Source organism: Enhydra lutris, unplaced genomic scaffold, assembly GCF_002288905.1.
Source record: "Enhydra lutris kenyoni isolate GAN:26980312 unplaced genomic scaffold, ASM228890v2 scaffoldscaffold39, whole genome shotgun sequence".
Lineage (NCBI taxonomy): Eukaryota > Metazoa > Chordata > Mammalia > Carnivora > Mustelidae > Enhydra > Enhydra lutris.
Window position 1 is genome coordinate 22,169,598 of NW_019154123.1, and position 21,248 is coordinate 22,190,845.

General features: G+C 42.2%; 1 protein-coding gene and 1 pseudogene across 3 annotated transcripts in view; both read right to left on the reverse strand.

The window, feature by feature from the left end:
* The window catches only part of LOC111155102 (nicotinamide nucleotide adenylyltransferase 3), a 116,425-nt gene that overhangs the window by 52,938 nt on the left and 42,239 nt on the right, over nucleotides 1-21,248 (reverse strand). For 2 of the 3 annotated variants that reach the window (XM_022515162.1, XM_022515160.1), the window contains exon 2: nucleotides 10,422-10,571. In XM_022515162.1, the coding sequence (XP_022370870.1) occupies nucleotides 10,422-10,530 (109 nt within the window). In that variant the 5' untranslated portion in view covers nucleotides 10,531-10,571. Of the gene's footprint in view, nucleotides 1-10,421; nucleotides 10,572-21,248 lie in introns of those variants that run through there. The other variant, XM_022515161.1, reaches the window with a different exon arrangement.
* On the reverse strand, nucleotides 2,801-3,788 carry LOC111155103 (annotated as a pseudogene).

Here is a 21,248-nt window from a genome sequence, read left to right on the forward strand (position 1 = left end):
GGTCCTGGACTTTGTTGGAGTTTTTTGATTATTGATTCAATTACTTTGCTAGTAATTGGTCTGTGCAAATTTTCTATTTCTTCCTGATTCAGTTTTGGGAGGTTATGTATCTAGAAATTTATCCATTTCTTCTAGGTTGTCCAATTTGTTGGCATGTAATTTTTCATAATATTCTCTTACAAGAGACAAGCACCTTTGTTATTTCTGTGGTATTGTTATTTCTCCTCTTTCATTTCTAATTTTGTTTGAGTCCCCCCCCCTTTTTTTGAGTCTGGCTAGAGGTTTATCTTGGTTTCCTTGATCTAAGTTTCTGTTTTACTTTATTCTAATCTATATTATTTCCTTTCTTCTACTGATTTTGGGTGCTTTTATTGTTCTTTTTCTAGATGCTGTAGGTATAAGGTTAGGTTGTTTGATATTTTTCTTGCTTCTTGTTTGATACATTTCTTACTTCTTGAGGTAGGCCTGTATTGCTGTAATCTTCTCTTTCACACAGCTTTTGCTGCATTCCAAGATTTTGGACCACTGTGTTTTCATTTCTTTTCTTTTTTTAAGATTTTATTTATTTATTTGAGAGAGACAGAGAGACAGTGCATGTGCGCACAAGCAGGGAGAGCGGCAGGCAGAGGGAGAAGCAGGCTCTCTGCTGAGCAGGGGAACTGATGTGGGGATCAATCCCAGGACCCTGGGATCATGACGCGAGCCAAAGGCACACGCTTAACTGACCGAGCCATCCACGTGCCCCTGTGTTTTCATTTTCATTTGTCTTCATGTATTTATTGATTTCCTCTTTGATTTCTTGGTTGATCCATTGATTGTTTAGTAGCAGGTTATTCAACCCTTATGTATTTGTGTTCTTTCCAGATTCTTCCTTATGGTTGATTTCTGGTTTCACAGAGTTCTATTCAGAAAAGATGCATGATATGCTTTCAATCTTTTTGAATTTGTTGAGACTTGTTTTGTGGCCTAGTATGTGATCTGCTCTAGAGAACGTTCCATGTGCACTTGAAAACAATGTGTATTCAGTCCACTGTTTTAGGACGGAATTTTCTAAATAGAACTGTTAGATCCATCTAGTCCAATGTGTCATTCACAGACGCTGTCTCATCATTGATTTTCTGTTTGAATGATCTATCCACTGATGTAAGTGGAGTGTTAAAGTCCCCTACTATTATTGTGTTACTATCAGTTTCTTCCTTCAAGTTTGTTAATAGCTGCTTTATATATTTGGGTACATAAATATTTTCAATTGTTATATTTTGCTATTGGACTGTTGTCTTTATTATTATATAGAGTCCTTCTTTTTCTCTTGTAACTCTTTTTGTTTTAAAGTCTGTTTTGTCTGATATTGGTATATCACCCCTGCTACCTTTTGGTTATTATTTGCATGGAGTATTTTTTCCCAATCTTTCATTTTCAATCTGTTTTCTCCCTATGGATCTAAAGTGTCTCTTGTACATAACATATAGTTGGATCGTGTGTTTTTTTCCAACTGCCAATCCCTGTTTGACTGGAGAGTTTAACCCATTTACAGTTAAGGTAATTCCTGACAAGGAGGAATTTCTATGGTAGTGTTACTTGTTTTCTATATACCTTATAGCTCCCCCTTCCCTTATTTCTTTCATTACTATCTTCTTTTGTGTTTAGTTGCTCTTTCTGTAGTGGAATATTGAAATTCCTTCTCATTTCCTTTTGTGTATATTCTATAGCTATTTTCTTTGGGGTTACCATGGGGATTACATTTAACACCCAAAGTTAAGACATTTTAATTTGAATTTACACCAGTGTACCTTCAATGGCATACAAAATCTCTGCTCCTTTAAACCTCTGTCCCCACCCATTTGTTGATGCCATAAAATAACATCTTCATAAACTGTGTGGTCAAAAACATAAACTTATAATTCTTTTTTTTTTTTTAAGATTTTATGAGCAAGGGGAGGGGCAGAGGGAGAAGGAGACTCCCTGCTCAGCAGGGAACCCAACTGAAGGCCCGATCCCAGGACCCCTGGATCATGACATGAGCCAAAGGCAGATGCTTAAGTGACTGAGCCACCCAAGCACTCCTTCTTATAATTCTTTTAAATCCATTAGTCTTTTAAATTATGTAGAAAATGAAACTTGGAATTACAAACCAGTTACAATAATACTAGCTTATATTAGACAATTTTTTTTCTTCAAACTTACAATCTCTTAAAATGTGTAGGAACCAAAAAGTACAACTACAAACCACTGTTACAATAATACTAGATTTTATAATTTCCCATGTATTTAGCTCTACTGAGATCTTCCTTTCTCCATACAGATTGGAGTTACTGTCTAGTTTCCTTTCATTTTACCTTACAAAACTCCCTGACCATTTCTTGCAAGGTAGGTCTAGTGGTAACAAACTCCCTCACCAGCTTTTGTTTATCTGGGTATGTCTTAATTTCTCCCTCACATTTTTTTTGGACTATAATAAAAATTTTATGATTTATAAATCATTTGGGAAAGAGCAAACTGCTCTACAGTGTGCTGACAATGTTTATCACAATGTATCAAAAATGAAGAGCTTCACTTATTTGTTCGAGTTTGTTAGGACCATGTGCCTAGATTAAACTAAGTTAATATCTCTCTCTCTCTCTCTTTTTTTTTTACAATAACCTCTCATAAATGTCTTTTACAAATAGTAATGCACACATATGGGGTGTGTGATATAAAATTAAGAAGTTGGTTGTGTTTTCCACACAAATGCTAGTTGTAAAGTATCAATGTTTCAAGTGAGAGTTCCTAGGGAACCAAATTTTTAAAAATCATGTTAAGTTTACTAAGCAGAGAAATTTTTCAGTATTTTATTAATCACTCATCTCCACATTCACATTCTATGTAATTTCTCACAGTCAACAAAACTGATTTAAATGACTTAAGATCTCTCACCATTTAAAGTGGAAAAGCTCCACAATAATTTGAAACCATGGAGTTATCCTAATTTCACCGCTGACTGCCTTTACCAGAAGTTCTTTTATCTCTTCCTTTGACACATAACTAATAGCTCTTAATCTCACTGGGCTCTGGAATCAAAAATACATTCCTCCTCACAAACAAAATGAATCAATTTCATGTTCCCCCCAGATACAACCTGATTGAGCCTTGCTGTGAATTTGTGTTAGATAATTAATTCTTCTAAAGGAAACTCTTTCATGGGAATTCCTAATTCAGCCTTTAAATATCTCTGTGCTGCTCTTCTTACTCCAGTTGGCATCATTTTCTTCTAGCTTTCCTATATTACTTAATGGAGGACTACAACAAGTATTGGTAAAACAACGTGGAAAGGTAATTTTAGCATCTGAGCATCTGATCTCTGTTGTAGCATGAACTCATTTTCAGTGTTGTATAAGAAAATCCTAAAAGCTCAGTGCAATAATCCTTTCATTCAGGTGACAATTCTTTTTGGTTTCGGCCCCAACTATATTGTAACATTCATCAGCAAGGATACACATCTCTGCCAGGAGCTGAACCTGTTCCTTATAGAGGTTGTCAGTGTCTATCTCAGTTATCATTATGACCCATCTGATCTGTCCCACAATACCTAGCCCTCCCCCCTGATTTTTGACAGGCAGTTTTGCCAGATACAGAATTCTTGGTTGACGGATTTTTTTTTAGTACTCTGAATGTATCAGTCCACTGCCTTCTAGCCTCCACAGTTTCTGATGAGAAATCTCCTGAAAACCTTATTGAGGATCCCTTGTACGTGATGATTCATTCATTGCTCTCAAGATTGTCTCTCAGTATGCATCTCTTTGATTTCTTCTTTCTTGGCATTCACTGAGCTTCTTGGATGTTTATATTTACATCTTTCATCAAATTTGAAAAGTTTTCAGCCATTATTTCTTCAATTTCTTCATTATTTCTTCTTGAATTTCTTCAACTCCTTTATTCCTCTTCTCCTTCTTGATTCCCACAATGCCTATGTTGATGTACTGGATGGTGTCCCATGGGTTTCTTATGCTCTGTTCAGTTTTCTTCAATCTTGTTTCTATCCTTTCCTCAGACTTGACAATTTCCCTTATCCTATCTTTAAGTTTGCTAATTCTTTGTTCTGACTGCTCAAATCTGCCTTTGAATCTTTCTAGTGAATTTTTAAATTTCAATTATTGTCATATTTAGTTCTAGTTAATCTTTTTGGTCCCTTTTAGGTTTTCTATCTCTTTGTCAGTATTTCCATTTTGTTCACACATGGTTTCTTGACTTTCTCTACATCTTCTTTCAGTTGTCTGAGCATCTTTAATGCCGCTGCTTTAAAGTCTTTGTCTAGTGTATCCACCCTCAGATCTCTGATGGACAATTTCTGTTGATTTATCTTTTTCCTTTGAGGAGGCCATACTTTCTTGTTTCTTTGTATGTCTTGTGACTGTTTTGTAGAAAACTGGACATTTGAATCTAATCGTGGCAACTCTGGAAATCAGATTCTCCTCCTTCTCCAGGGTTTTCTTTTGTTGTTGTTGTTATTGCTTATTGTGTTGTTTTTTAATTGTTTTAAGCTGTCTCTGTGATGAGGATCAGCCTGAGGTGTAAACTTAGTCTGAGTGTCATCTCTTAGTCTTTCCCTGGGTATGTATGGTCAATTTCTTTTTTTCTTTTTCTTTTTCTTTTTTTTTTTTTTGCTGAACATGCAGTTGTCAATGTCTGGCTCCCAAAGAGGGGAAAATGAGGGGAAAGGAAGAAGGCACTGGCCCCTTAAATCCCCTGGAAATCTCTTCAACCAGAGGGGGAGAGGTTTGCAACAACTACTGGGGGCTGGGAGAAGTGCAACAAGAGATCAGAGCAGATTCCTGATATTTGGGGGACAGGATCCTTTTTGCCAACCTTGGTTCCCACAGGCTGTGTGCAGGCTGCTTCAGGAGTATATGCACAGCTGCCTGCTATGTGGAGGTTGGAGGATGGGTAACTGTAACTGTGCTGAGCACTGAAATGGATTGAAGTTACCTACAATTTACCTGTCCAAGTCCTCCCCTAAAAGTTCAAGCCTTCAATAGACTCCAGAGTTCCAAAATAGTTACATCAGATACATTCTGCTCGTGCAATTGCTATTTAAGTGGGGAGACAAATTGTTGGTGTTTCCTAGTTTGCCAGCCTCCTAGAATCCTCTATGGGATGGTTTTTAAACTACAAATGAAATTTCTTTAATTGAGCTTTTCAGGTTACTTTTTCTTCTTCTTAGTACTGCCAGATCAGCCCTCACTTCTGCCCTTAGAGTTTCTTTGTTGCCACTAATGGTCTTCTCCAACCTAGACATTGTGTGGATAATTGTTACCCTAAATTCCCTTTACAGCATACTGTTTATGTCCCTATCCAATAGTTCTCTGGCAGATGGCACAGTCTCTTGATTTTTCCTCTGTTGGATGTTCCTCCTCCTAGTCATATTGGTGAGAGGAGGTTGAGGGGATGTATAGCTGAAAATATCAACCACAATCTAAGCAAGGTGCACCCTCTTTTACACTCTTTTCTTAGGGAGGTTGCTTCAAGTTGTGCTCTGGCAAATTCATAAGGTAAACCAAGAAGTAATAAGCAAACAGTGGATCCAACCTGAGACACTGGTGGGGAAATCTAGAGTGGAAGGTGTTAGGTCCAGGGGGTGCTCTTCTTGCTCCAATTTTGCACCAAAGCTCAGAGTCCAGATGTAAAGACTCAAAGCCCCATGTTCGGGTGCCAAATAATGAAGTTTTAGAATATAAGTGAGGTTCAGTGGGGGTGGGGTCTGGAGCCAACGACCAAGAAGGAATTCTTGAGATGTCTTTGGTGCAAAATGGTGGTGGTTTATTAAAGCATGGGGACAGGACCCGTGGGCAGAAAGAGCTGCTGCACTGGGGTTGTGATAGGTGGCTGATTATCCTTCTTCTTCTTTAAAAAAAAATCTAATTTTGAATGAGCTTTGATAGTGTGTCTTTCAAGGGATTTGTCTATTCTAATTAGGTTGTCAAATTTATAGGCATAAAGTTACTTATAATATTCCCTTATCTTTTTCCTCTCAGTAGAATCTATAGTTATATCACCTCTCTCATTCCTGATGATGGTAGTTTGTGTCTTTCCTCTTTTCTCCTTCCCTTGATAATCTGTCTAGAGGTTCAATTTTATTATTATTTCAATTTTATTAATATTCTTAAAGAAACAGGTATTGGTTTATTAAATTTCCCTAATATGTTTGTTTTCTAATATGTTAAGTTTCAGCAGACTGATGTCTGCTCTGATCTTGTTTCCTTTTTTTCATGCTTGTTTTGTGTTTGCCCCCATTCCTAATTTCTTAAGACAGGAGCTGAAGTCACTGATGTGAGAGCTATTTATCCATCCATCTTTTCCCTTTCTTTTTCCTTCCCTTTTACTTTCTCTTCCCTTCTTTCCCTCCTTCCCCTAATATAGTATTTAGTGCTATAAAATTCCCCTAAGTACTGCTTTAGTGACATCCCAAAATTTTGATATATTATTTTCATCTCCATTTAGCTCAAAATATTCTTTGGTTTCCATTTGGCTTTTTTTTATGACCCACAGGTTTTTAGACATGTGTTACTTCATTTTCATATTTGGGGATCTTCCAGAGGTCTTTTTGTTAGTGATTTGTCATTTAATTCTACTGTGGTTGTAGGATGCACTTTGTAGGATTTCAATCCTTTTACCTTTATTGAGATTTCTTTTATGGTCCAGAATACGGTCTATCTCGGTAAATATTCTGTGTCCTTGAAAGGAACATGTGTTCTGCTGATGTTTGGTTGAGTGTTCTTTAAATGTCAACTAGGTCAAATTGGTTGATAGTGTCATTCAAGACTTCTACATTCTTAATTATTTTCTGTGTACTTATTCTATCAGTTAGAATTGAAATATCTGACTGTAATTGTAGGTTTATCTATTTTTCTTGCAGTTCCATGTTATTAAGTAAAAAAAAGGTTCAGGATTATTATTTCTTAAAGAATTGGCCTCTTTATCCCTTTTTCATCTGAAATCTATTTTCTCTGATATTACTATAGCCATTTCAGCTTTCTTTTAACTAGGGTCAGCATGGAGTAGTTTTCCATTCTTTTACTTTGAACCTATTTGTGTCTTTATATTTTAATGTGATTCTTGTAGGCATCATATAGTTGTAGTTGGATGTTGCTTATTTTATCCAATCTGATGGTGTCTGCCCTTTAGTAGGAGTTATTAGACTACAACTGACACTTCTGGGCACCAACCCCCCAAGCAATTGAAAATCCACATGTAATGTTTGACTTCTCCCCAACTTAACTAATAGCCTACTGCTGACCAGAAACCTTACTGATAACAAAAAGTTTATTAACACATATGTATTGTATGTATTATAACACATATGTTGTATGTATCATATACCATGTTCTTACAATAAAGCAAGCTAGAGAAAAGAAGATGTTATGAAGAAAATTGTAAGGAAGAGAAAATACATTTACAGAATTGTACTGTAGTCATAAAAAAAAAAATCTGTGTATAAGTGGACCTGTACAGTTCGAATCTGTGCTGTTCAAAGGTCAACTGTACTTTTATTTTGTGATTACTGATATGGTTAGATTTAAGTCTGTCATTTTGTTATTTGCTTTCTATTTGCCCCATCTATTCTTCAGTCCTCTTTCCTTCTTTCCTTTATTCTTCTAAATTGAGTATATTCTGATTCTATTTTATCTCCTTTGTAGGCTTATTAGCTATACCTTTTTTTTAAGTGGTTGTATTAGGGTTTATTTTATATCTATCTACCTGTCTATCTATCTATGGCACAGTCTACCTTAAGATGATACTATACTACTTCACGTATAAGAATCTTACAAGAGTCTTCCATTTTTCCCCTCCCCATGTTTATGACATTGTCATGTGTTTTATGTCTTATATACTTGTCATATATTTTACTTCTACATATGTTATAAACCTCACAATATATTCCTATTATTTTTGTTTGAACAGTCAGTTATCTTTCAAAGAAGTTTAAGTAATAAGAGAAAAACTTACATAATTGCCCATGTGGTTACCAGTGCCTTGTATTCCTATTGTGTAGATCCATATTTCCATTTGGTATCATTTCTCTCTGTCTGAAGGATTTTAGCATTTCAGTAGTGAAAGTCTGATGGTAAAATCTTTCAGCTTTTGTATAGTTGAAAAAAAATTTTTTTTGCCTTTGTTTCTACAAGATATATTTTTTGTTGGATATAGAATCCTAGGTTGATAATTTTTTTCTTTCAGTACTTTAAAGATGTTGTTCCACTAAATTCCTTTTGCTGAATTCAGTAATGGGAAATTTGCTGTCCTATTTATTTTTGTTCTGTGGTTGCTTCTAAGATTTATTGTTGGTTAGTGAGAAATTTTAGTATCATATACCTTGGTATTGTTTTCTTCACATTTCTTGCATCTGGAATTTGAGCTACTTGATAGAATCTGTTTTCATCAAATTTGGAAATTTTTAAGTTATTATTTCTTCAAATATTTTTTCCTGTTCTTCCTCTGTTTTTTCCTTCTAGGATTACAAGTATATCAAGATTCTTTTAAGTTACCCAACATCTCATTTATATTCTTTCTTTTCAGAATTCCATTTTTCCCACTGTGTTTCATTTTAGATCAATTCTACTGTTCTATCTTTAAGTTCACTAACCTTTTCTTCCGCAATATCTAATCTGTTAATCCTTTCCGGTGTATTTTTCATCCCACGTCTTGTAGTTTTCATCTCTTAGTATTTGAGCTCTTTTTATATTTTCCAGGTCTCTACTTCTGAGCATATGGCACATAATTATAGTAACTGTTTTAATGCTGTTTGCTAATTCTAACATCTGTGTGAATTGTTTCAGTTTCAATTGATTTTTCTCCTCATTATGGGTATGTGTACAGACTTTAAATTTTTTGCCACAGAACACCAACTTGCCCTCCAAAAATGTTTCATTTATCCTATCACTACCAATAGATGACAATGTCTATTTCCCTCTCTATCCTGCCACCACTAGATTTTGTCAGTCCTTTAATTTTGCCAATAGCACAGGCTAAAGCTATTTGCTGCTATAACAGATTTTTACTGAGCACTGACTACAACCTGGTGATGGCCGGTGGAATTTCTGTGATGTTCAAGCAGCCACGGTAGCTGCCATCATGGTACTTATAACTTTGTGGTGTTGACCATGTTTTTATTTGTATTTTCACTGATTATCAGTGACACTGAGCATCTTCTCCCAAGTTTATTGGTCACTTATATTTCTCCTTTGGTATACTGCTACTAATGTTCACTGGATTGTTTGGATTTTTTATTCCTTTGTAAGAGTTATGTATTTACTAAGGATAGATACCCGCTTTCACCTTTCTAAAGATTTATTTGAGAAAGTGTGTGCACAAGGGAAGCGAGAAACAGAGGGAAAGAGACTCTCCTCAAGGAGACTCCCCACTAGGTTTTGAGCCCTAGGTGGGGCTTGATCCCACAACCCATGAAAACATGACCTCAGCTTAAATCAAGAGTCAGATGCTTAACTGACTGAGCCACCCGGGCACCCCCACTTTCATCTTTTGATACAAAGACATTCCCTTTAAAATAAACTAAGAGTTGTACATAATTTCTTTGAAGGAACTATTTGCATGTTACTGGAATACTTTTTTTCTACATTAAAAATAAATAGGAATTGATTCTGATTTAAAAACAATGCCCTTAAGGGCAAATATTTTTGAATACAAAAATACAAAATACATATACGAATACTTAAGGTATACATAAATATATAAATACTTCCATATGTATCTGACATCAACATATAAATGATTTACATTCTTTTTAGAAATAATTATGCAGATTCCAAATGCCATTTTACTCTCTTAATAATGAAATGGAAAGTCAGAGATGGAACGTTTCTAGATTAAATATTCCCAGCTGATGAAATATTTCTGGCAAAGCCATGCCATCTGTATTGGTAATGCCCTATGTGCAAGATTGTTAATTTGTAATTGTCTAAGATCTATTCAAAGAAAATGTCAAAATTCCCATTATAGCATGTTTGCTTACCCACTGAACAGCAGCAAGAGTTCTCATGCACACACACAAGAGTAGCGAGGCACACACTACCTCCTTATCCGGCTGCGCAGGAAGCAGGTAAATGCTTCCTGGGAGTATCAGGAAGAATGCCCAGAGACACAGTTTCTAGGAAGTGCCCATTGTCTTTTTAGCCTTTGTGGGCAACAAGTGGCAGGGGATACTGGAGCCTGACAAGTTGTCAACTTTATGGCCAGGGACAGGACTTGTCCACATATCACAGGGCTAAGAGGTTAGCTCTCCGAATATGATGGGGGAATGTATGCCACCAGTTATGCTGTGAATTCCTATACTGAGCAGTTTTAATAATGGTGGTGATGACAACAGATAGCAGAACCCTACGAGGCCCAAGCCATCAGTTTGTCCATTGGGCCTGGCCCCTCTGACTGACCTGTCTGATGTAGGTGGTCTCTGGCCACTTCAAACAAGCGCAGGTGCATGTTGGTGATGGGATTGAAGGAGCCACAGGCCAGAAGCACCACTGGGATTCGGCTCTTCATCTTCTCAGGCACATCCGCACCCGCGGCAGTGGCCACCCTGCCTTCATGGGGACAAAAACTGATGTTAGAGAGCTGGCACCAGACAACTGTCCAGATCAGCATCCCTAAAGCATACAGAGGCTATTACTTCTCATTTATAAGGTGACTGAGGGGGCAGTAATAACAGTAACAACATTTACGGAGGCTTTACCGTGGGCCAGGACCTGTGCTCAACACTATGTCACTTAGTGTTGTCACCCCCTTATCTCCGCAAATCCTTTCCACAATCCTGAGCGGTCACCTATCCAGCTCAGGGACCTCAGAAGCTACACAACTGGAATGCAGACAGCCTGATGCAGAGACCATGTTCTTCTTATAAGCTCTATAACCTCCCTAGGCTCTGATAGGTTACCTTAAAATCAAAAGGAGGTATGTAAGACCCCCATATGTCATCTCTGATAGTCCAAGTGAAATTCACTATGTCCCAGAGTAGACTGGTACTTTAAAAAAAAAAAAAAGAAAAAAAAAACCAACTTATTTAAAAATACTTTCAGATTTGCAAGTAGAGTTGCAAAATTTGAGCCAAGAATTACTATATATCCTTTACCCAGATTCCCCAAATGCTAACATCTTACCACATTTGGTTTATCACTCATTCTCTCTCTCTACACAATACACACACACACACACACACACACACACACACACACACACATTTTTACCTGTAATTTTTTTTTCAGGTGTTTAAGGGTAAGTTGTAGACATAATACTTCTTTATCCTTAAGTACTTCAGTATGTGTTTTCTAAGAACAAAGGCATTTTCTTATATAACTACAGAGCAATGATTAAAATCAGGAAATTAAGATTGTTACAGAATGAGTATCTAACCTACAGATCTTTTCTGATTTTACCTATTGTCCTTTATCTAGGGCGGAAGCATTTTGAGGGTACCGTCCACCTTCCAGTCTCCACCACCTGGGGATTTCAGGGCCAGGGTTAGGTTAAAGGAAAGGAATAAACAGCCTGGGCTCTAGGACATGCTGGCAGACATGGCTCTCCTGTCTCTGAGATGCTCCCTCCTGGAGCGGTGAGCTCTACTGGAGTTAGGCTATGTTATGGGGGACAAATCACAGTCCCTCTCTGAGCTGCAGTTTCCTCAGATGCAAAATGGGGATATGATATCCTCTTACAGGGTTGTTGTGAGGATAAATGAGCTATGTATGAGAAGTTACCGTGGCTGTGGCGATGATCATGCCAATAATGAAATGGGTGCTGCAGCTGCTGCCCATGCCAAAGAGGAGAGAGGAGGTGGCTCCCAGTGAGCCTCACCCCCTAGTACTCACCTGCAGTCCCTCCCCTTGAGTGTGGGCTGGGCCTAATAACTTGCTTCTACTAAATAGAATACAGCAAAAGAGTGGGATTTCGCTCCACAGAGGTTACAAAAAGTCTCTGGCTTCCCTTTTGCTTTCTTGTTTGCTCATTCTGATGAAGCCGGCTGTCCTGTTGTGAGATGCCTCATGGGGAGACCCGTGGGACAAAGAACTGAAAGGGGACCTTTAGTGCCAACAGCCTGTGAGGAATGAAATTCTGCCATAGCACATTAGTGAACGTGGAAGTGGGCCATTCCCCAATCAAGTCTTTAGATGAGACCGAAGGCCTGTGAACATCTTGACTGCAGGCTTGTGAGAGACTCTAAACCAGAAGACCCACTTAAGTAATGTATAGAAATATTCCCAACTCATAGAAACTATGAGATAATAAATGTATTATTTTAACCTGCTAAATTTTGGGTTAATTTGTAAAGCAGCACGGGTAACTAATACAGTGACCTACAGGAAAAATGTATGGTGGTTCTGACTATAATTCTGCAGTGGCAGGGGTAACATGGAGAGTTCTCAGTCACTGGAACCTGGAACTCTCTTTGTACCTAAGGAAACTATTGTAATCTGGCCTTCGTTGTATGCTTCTCCAGATCCAATGCAGCTGCCTACTTTCAGACTTTTTGTCATGCAAGAAAAGACACCCTCTATCTGTTGAAGTCACTGAAGTTAGGATGCTGGGACTTCTAGTCAAATGCTGCAAAGGTAGGGACTTATGTTCAACTACTGCCTGCCTCAAACTTCAGCAACAGGGGAATACTTGTCAGTGGTTTCTTTGTGAGCTCCTCATGGCTTCCTGCTTCAAGCTTTTGTACATGTTATTTCAGTTTCCTCTAACTGGAATACCCCCCAGCATACCCCAATCTGTTAAGATTCAACTTAGGTGATCATTTGTGACTTCAATCACTATTTCTTGACTGCCTACTAGGTGCCTGTATCAGTTAGGAATGCATTTGGCTACAAGTCCCAGAAGCCTAAAACTTTAATGGCTTAAACACACAGAGGTTATTTGTTTCTTGCATGACCAGAAGTCTAAGTAGGAGCCGCCATTAGGTCACTGGCTCAACAAGGACCTGCAGTTCTCTCAGTTTTTCCCTCATGGTCACAAGATCGCTGCTGTGGCTACAGCCATCTTGAATGTGATCAAGGCAAGAAAGAGCAAAGAGCTACTCTGGTTGTAGCTCTTAATAAGAAATACAGCTTCTCGGGCACCTGGGTGGCTCAGTGGGTTAAATCCTCTGCCTTCGGCTCAGGTCATGATCCCAGAGTCCTGGGATCGAGCCCCACATCGGGCTCTCTGCTCCGCGGAGAGCCTGCTTCCCCCCCCCTCTCTCTGTCTGCCTCTGCCTACTTGTGATCACTGTCTGTCAAATAAATAAATAAAATCTTAAAAAAAAAAAAAATACAGCCTCTCCAGTAGGAAGCAGCAAAGAAAAGGGAATTGGAAATAGGATTAGCTAATGCACGGCATCTGCCATAGACTTGGGGGTACAAGGGCCATGGAGCTGGCTGCCGAGCTGGCTTTTCTGACAGCTAGCTGGGGTCAGGGGATTTATGACTTACCTTCCATAAACCATAGACCACATTCTTTTGGAAAAACCTGCTCTTGTGCCTTTCCCACCCACCAGACAATAAGCCCACTAAGAACAGGAGTGGTGTTTCCTTCATCTCTGGCTCCCACCTTCAAGCACAGCACCTGGCCCCGAGGAGGGCTCAGTGAAGATTGCAAAGGGTGGTGGCTAGCTGTAGAGGGAAACTGGGTCCTGGCAGGGGGAAGGCCTAATGTACTTCCTAAGGTAGAGACGCTGTTCTGGATGTATTCTGAGGTGCAGCATACATAAAAAGAACTTCCAACCTAAGTGGGCTACAGTTTCTTCAATCTTCCTTGAAGGCAGCAGTAACACCCCCAACTGCAGCAGAAGAAAGCAGTCCGCAAGCTACTGCTGCTAGCTTTTTCCTGGGGAAGGTGGGTGGTTTAATGAGATATTATTTGCAGAGTGTGCTTAGCTATTCACAAAAGCAGCCTTGGGATGACTGTATCTGGAGAGGCTGGCTGATGTACAAACTATGATGAAGCCTTTCAAAATTCTATTTCATTTTGACAAAATATAATTTTTTAGAGCTGCTAAAACACGTAACGGCAGCATCTCAGGTAACCTGGGGTTTTGATTGTTTTTTTTCCAAAAGTTCCCAGAAACTATAAATTAGATCATTTGTTTGAATGGTGGCATCAACAGCAATGGAGTGTGATGTTGGGGAGAAGTATAAATGACATTTAATGTGTCTGTCTTGTCTTTTCTTTCCTTGCCAGCAGTGCACTGAGCCACAATGCTCCAGAATGACTGAGCCTTTGGGGCCACGGCTGGGGTGGGAAGAGGCATTGAGTGTGGATTCCCAGGCTCAGGAACAAGGTTGGTGCTCCTGCCTCACTTGTGTACTCTAACCTACGTCAACTAAACCTGCTCCCACGCCCAAACCCAACGAAACACAATGACAGCCTTAGAACAGACTCACTCCAGGGGCCACCAGGAGAATAAACCAGGTTCCGATTTGCATGCAGGTCTCCTCAGACTCGAGGGCAGATGTAGGCCATAAAGTGAGTCACCTGCCCTGCCATCGAGTAGTATCTAGTGAGACGAAGCAAGGGCGGGACGATGTGGGCAATCGATGTTTCTCATCAAGAAGCATTTTTTTAAAAATTATTTTTGAGAGAGAGCAAGCACAAGTGGGGGGAGGGGCAGAAGGAGAGGGAGGCTCCCCCGCTGAGCAGGGAGCCCGATGTGGGGCTCCGTCCCAGGACCCTGAGATCACAGGCCTGAGCTGAAGGCAGACGCCTAACCAACTGAGCCACTCAGGCGCCCTCATCAATAAGCAGAGTGAGCAGTAATTGCTGCTGAAGAACTTAAGCTGAGAAGGAGGCATGCGTGACCTTCTTGGAATTTCTCATTGAAACGGAGAGACAGGTGAACAGCTTCCACCTGGGGCCACAGACTCCTCTCCAGATATAGACCACCTCTGGCTTCACAGCCACCGCAACAGCATGTCACCCCACTCTTCGAAGGCAGCACACTGTTTCCCTTCTCCCTACTTCTGCAGATGCTGTTCTGGCTACCTCAAACACCCTCCTCCTCATCCCTGCCTTCAAGCTGTTCTCCTTGGAGTGTTTACCCAACCCCCTGGCCCCTCACCAGGCTATACAGCCCCAGGACCCGCTTTATCACTTTCTACTTCCAGCTGCCACAGAGCTGCCATTGCTTCGTCCCCATCATGCTCTCCCCCAAGCAGAAGGTGAACTCCTATGGGGCGGCTTCTCATTCACGTGGGTCCCCTCGCCTCCTGCACTGTGCCTAGCACACAGGTGCTCAGGAAATGTGGAGAACGAATGAGAGAATGAGGGATGGTCTCCAACTGAGCATCGTCCTTTGCAAGCGGCTACCTCACTTCTTTCTGTCCCAAACAGTCCTGAACTGGGCCTGCCGCAGATATAAACTGACCTTTCTGGCTTCCAAGAGGCACTTCAGACCCCAAGACCCCACTCCACTTCAGACTGAAATCCAATAAGACATTCCTGCCCTGGTGCACCATGGTCCATGGCAGGACCCATCGGCCTGGATACGCCGACTTCCCGCCCACTGACACCAAGGGCATTCCTCTGCTCTGGAGAGCTGGAGGCTAGCAGCTGCTGCCCTGACAGGCACAGGCTCTGCAGATGTGGTTAAATTCAGGACCACATATGGGGAGGTTAGCCTGGATTATGCAGATGGGCCCAGTTTTATCATGAGGGTCCTAGAGAGGAGGAGGAAGGGGGGTCAGACACCGAAAGATGCAAGGGTCCAAGTGACCATCAGGAGCTAAGAGGCTATGCTGCCAACTCTGACAGATGACGGGGTGAGGAACCAAGTGGTGCAAGTGGCCTCCAGGAGCTGAACTGGCAAAAGGAAACAGAGCCTCCCCTAGAACCTTCAGAAGGAATGCAACCCTGTGGACACCTTGGTTTCAGACTTCTGACTTCTAGAATGGTAAGAAAATAAAACTGTTGTTTTCAACTAGTCATTCAGGGCAATCTGTTACAGTAGCCATAGGAAACAAATACACTCCCCAATGTGGGTGCAGGCTCTCTACAGTGACCTCACGCTGGGGCAAGGAAGGTGAAGGAACTGAACCAGTGACGAGCATCCTGACGGGTGTGTTGGACCAGAGTGGCAGAGGCCCAGAAATCACCCAGGGGGAGTGACGGACTAAAAGCACACTGATGTGGCTGTGTGTGGGTGACTCAGGATCCAGGCTGCAGAGGGTATAAAGATCCCACAGCCCCTAGGGGGTCTCCAGAGACTTGATTTCATTCCACAGGGAATGAGGAACCTCAGAAGGATTTTGAATGGGGGTGGGACTTACTCCTATTTCTGTTTCAGGAACAGCTCTCAAGTGCTCCCAGGAGAGTGCATCGGGAAGGCCCAAGGCAGCTCCTGCCCAGATCCCGCTGCCTGAGGAAGGGCAGGTGCTTTCCCAGCTCACCCGAGGACAACCTTTCCTGCTGCCTACATTTCACTTCAATCACCAGGTAATGTGATGCCAGCCAATGGCCCGCATGCACCAAATTCTAACTAACTGTGCACCCTTCGGCCCATTTGTCACAGGCCGTTGCAGAGACACAGGAAGGAAAGGTGAGCCAGGAAGGTTAAGTGCCGTCACCGCAGATGTAATGTGCTAATGCTCATCACTTGGGAGGCAGTCAATTTACCTTTCCCTGCGGTGAGCGCCTCTAACAGGACCTGGCCCTTCAGAAAGGGGCTGAAAACATCCCTGTTTATTATAGACATAAAGCGGATGGCTTCAGGCAGAATGGAAATGGATTCTACAAACATCTTTCATTACACAGACCTCTTGACCGGACTCCTCATCTTAAAGAAAACAAGAGATGCGGTTTGTATTTCTGGGGTTGACGAGCACATTTTTCAGGACCCGGGGAAATCATTTCCATCTGCACGAGTATGTCAACTTCTCCAGGGCAATCAACCTTCATGCGAACTCTGGGCACTTTTTCTTTTCAACTTTGCCGGATTCACCTGCTGTTGCTATGGGCACACAGTGCTGCTAGGAACAGAAGCTGAGTGAGCCTTCATTGTCAGTGTGACGCTCCTCCGTCAGCCACCTCTCCACGGAAACAAACATGCCAATTAAGCACTCGTCCTAATTACAAGACTCCCAGGAAAGCAGGCAGCCTGGCTCTTCGGTTGGGAAAACTTTCAAAAGATGTAAAGGAGGCACAAGGAATGGAATGAGGTCTCTTGCAGGCCCATGCTCAGGAGCTGGGACGCATTTCGACTGGTGCAGGAAAGTGGAAGGGAGTCACAGCTACGGGCTTGCCAAGTGAAAGGTGATGCGTTGTGTTCCAACTTTACACATATCAGGCTGATTCTTGAAACCTGCCTAGAAGGAAAGGGTCTGTGCCTGCATTCTGGTCAAGAACCTCATCAACTTGTCTGAGCCTCAGTGAGCCCCAGGGAAGATGGAGATAAATCATATATTGCGTAGGGCTGTCATGGGGCTTACCAGAGCTGACCCACCTACCACAATGCTTGGCCCATAGGGGGTTCTCCAGAAATATTAGGTCCGCTTTCCTTTCATTATGTTTTTATTTATTTATTTTTTAAGAATTTATTTCTTTGACAGAGAGAGAGCACCAGTAGACAGAGAGGCAGGTAGAGAGAGAGGAGGAAGCAGGCTCCCTGCTGAGCAGAGAGCCCGATGCAGGACTCGATCCCAGGACCCTGAGATCATGACCTGAGCCGAAGGCAGAGGCTTAACCCACTGAGCCACCCAGGCGCCCCTCCTTTCAATTATGTTTAAAGCAGAGCTCACCATCCCCACCTCCACCTGCTTTTTCACTGTTTTTGTAGTCACCCACGATCAAAACCTGACAGCCTTAGGGCTGCCTCAGCATCCACCTGCCTGTTAGGCATCTCTTCCTGACCGGCCTGGCCCAGGAGATGTGCCCACAGAAGGAAGCTCCCGAGGAAGGCCGTCCCCACACACCACTGCTCTAGTCTTCCACCCTGCTACAACCCTAACAACTCAGCACTGAGCGTCACTTGTCCCTGAAGCTAAGACTTGATTGTGAGAAACAGGTAGTGTAATGTCATGCTGGTAGAAATAACATCTGATGCTGAATACGCTCCAGATCACAGCTGACTTGCCACCTTGGAGCAAAGAAGGTAGAAGAGACGGGGGAGACTATGAGAAGTGCCTGGCGTCTCCTGTGAGCAGTGCCAAGTAGCAGATAATTAAAATCACAACCTACCAGCAACTGTGCTAGTGCCTCAGAGGTACAGGGCTAAATAAAACCTGGCCCCTGTGCTCCAGAAGATTATAGTCCGGCAGGAAGAACAAACCACTAGGCCCCCAGGTGGGACAGAGTCTGCTGGGAACCTCCCACTACCCACTTCTGCCTTTCTCTTTAGTAATAGTCTCTGTCTTTTGCTGGCAGGTTACTATATTCCCCAGTCTCGGCGGCAGGGGAAGGCTGTCCACGTGCCGAAGGTCTGGCCAAAGATCTATGAACACAAGTGCTGCGTGATACTTCCAGAACCTTCTTGAAATGGGAAAGGCCTGCCCTTCTCCTCTGCACTCCTGCTGACTACAATGTGATGGCTGGAATATGGCAGCAATACTGGACCAACTCCCAGTCTGACAGAGAATAAGCCAAGAGAAAGCCAGGACCTTAATGACCCTGGAGCGGCCATACCAGCCCCAGACTGCCTACCTTCAGGCTTCTTTTTCCTGGGGGAGAAATAATCTTGTAAGTCGCCATTATTTTCTATTTTTCTATTATATATGGTGAAACCCAGTTCTAACTGATATACTGATACTTAATGAATGTTTACTGAACTAGTGTATAAAGGAATGAAAAAGTGTGTAAACTTTGAGAAGTCTCTACTGCCCCAGTTAAACCTGTTTTATATGCAGAAACTCAAATGGATATTGTTTGAAAGGGAAAATATACCTAAGGAAAAAAATCTATCATAACCTAATTTTTTATATGAATTTTTCATGGGAGGGAAAAATCCTTACTCAGGACTCTAGAAGGCTGAAATGTGTAGCAGTGAATCTGCTCTTCTGTAGATCACAAAAGCCAGACTCTGTCCTATCTCCTTCCCCCCAAAACAGATTCATTATGGTGTGCTGTTGCACTCTGTTTTGAGTGGGCATTTGCCATATGGCTTGGCAGTTTAATGGTTTTCTGATACTTGACAAAAATGAAGCACAATCATTTTGCAAGGAGTCTGCGTTCCTAGATGGGTCTTTTCCAAATAACAGCTGTGCCTCAAAATTGAGTTACTCAAATTGCAATTTGTGGACACAATACTCAAACATTTACAAGTGAGCAAAACCTCAAATCACTTGGGCTATTTCCAGGCTTCGGAGTTTATGAAGTTTTTAGCAGTGTTATGAGTGTGCAGCTGTCAACAAACTCAAGCCAAAGTCTCCAAACCACCAGCCCCGGCAGGCAGTAGAGATGGCCTACTTAGCAGCAGGACGCGTGCCGCCAGCCACAAACCCTCAGGAGTGAAAGAACACAAGGGTAGGAAGCTTCACACTAAAGCCCGCAGACCAAATCCCTCTGCCTTTTTCTCTACTCCCTACCATGCTGTACGGATGATAGCAAATCTACAGCTCGAGCCCTGACCTTGCTTATGGGCCCCTACAGGTCCAGGGATGACCCCATCTGGCACTGGCTTGATCACCAGTCACATAAACACGGATTCAAAGCTGAGTAGCAAGACTTCGGAACTGAGTGACCTTGAGTTTATCAGTCAGGAGAATCCAGATGAGATACACTAACAATCCCCAAATCTCAGGAGCTTTAAACAATAAAGGTCTGTTTTATGTTCCTATTACACGCGCATTCCACGCTGGTTGAGGCTCTGTTCTGTACCATCTTTTCCTCTCAATCCAGGACTCCAGCCGACGAGCAGTCACTACCTGGAATATGGTGTCTGTAGCAGAGGGAAACAAAATGGGCTCCAGAAGGACTGCTGCCAGCAACTGTACCATATGGTTGCCTCACACTGGCACGTGTCACTTCCAACAACCCTGCCCAACTTCACCAAGTTAGAAAATATAATTGACTCTAGCTCTTCACCTTCAGGACACAGAAATATTTGGTGAATAGCCTTGTGCCTACTACCGTCAACCAACCACTCGCGCCTCAGTGACCTATCTGGAAAATGCAGATGACACCTCCTCAGCTTGTTCTAAAGGTTCATCAGAGTTGACCCATGCAGAGTACTCAAAACAGTGCCTGGCCCACAGGAGGTTCTCCAGAAACACCAGCTCCTTTCCTTGCCTTCAAAACAGAAATCATTTCCCACTCCTTCTTCAGGCTGCCCAACCCCTTGTCTGCAAAAAGTTCCACCCTTTTTCTAGTCACTTTCAATCAAAACATGCCAGTTAGCTAGGACATCTCTTCATCCTTCATCATGTCCTCCAATACAATGAACCTCCAAGCACGGCCAATATTCCATGAGGTCTTCACTTCCCATCACTACTGAGACCCACCCTACTACTGGATTTCATTATCTTCTTGTACAAGTTAGGATTTTTAAAAATCGCAGATGAGAGAAACAAGCTCTGGTCGTCCTAGTTCCCCTCCATGGCCACCGAAGGCAAAGCAGTAAAGGAGCATGGAATCATGGGAAGGCCACCAGGCCATCACACAGAGTAAAGGATGAGCTGAACATGAGGTCTCAGGTGGACAAGGGACAGGGCAGGGCCAGAGTCTCAGCCTGGACGGAGTCCCATGATACAGACATGGTCAGTGGGACTCACACCAATGTACAGTGTTGTTCCTAGAGAGGAGCTGTTGATGTGGGCTGGACAGACCCGTAGCCACCCCCACTGATAGCTTCCACATGTGGTGAGAGAAACTTCCTCCCCAATCCAATCTTTTCTCAATATGCTAAACGGATTAATAGTCCTTAAGTTTGGGTTAAGTCACTGAAACTACTTTGACAAACTACTGAGGGTCTGCCATGCACTAGGCACTGTTTAAAACCCGGGACTTCATGCCAAGCCAGTGATGAATCTTCAGCAATTTGTTCTCCATTGGCATTTGGCTGCTCAGCCATGTCCTTCATGTGGCATGAGACCTTTGGAGATTTTAGTACCACTCCACCTCTAATTGTTTTCCGACCTATTCCCTACATGTGCTCCCTGTCCTTCCCAAGCTCAGACCACCTGCTGTTCTCTGCTGGGTCTTACGAGTGTTCCCACTCCTTGGGCTTCTGTTTATGCCACTTCCTAGAGCTAGGTGGTCTCTTTCATGCCAGCTCTCCCACACAGCTTCCCCAGCAGCCCCTA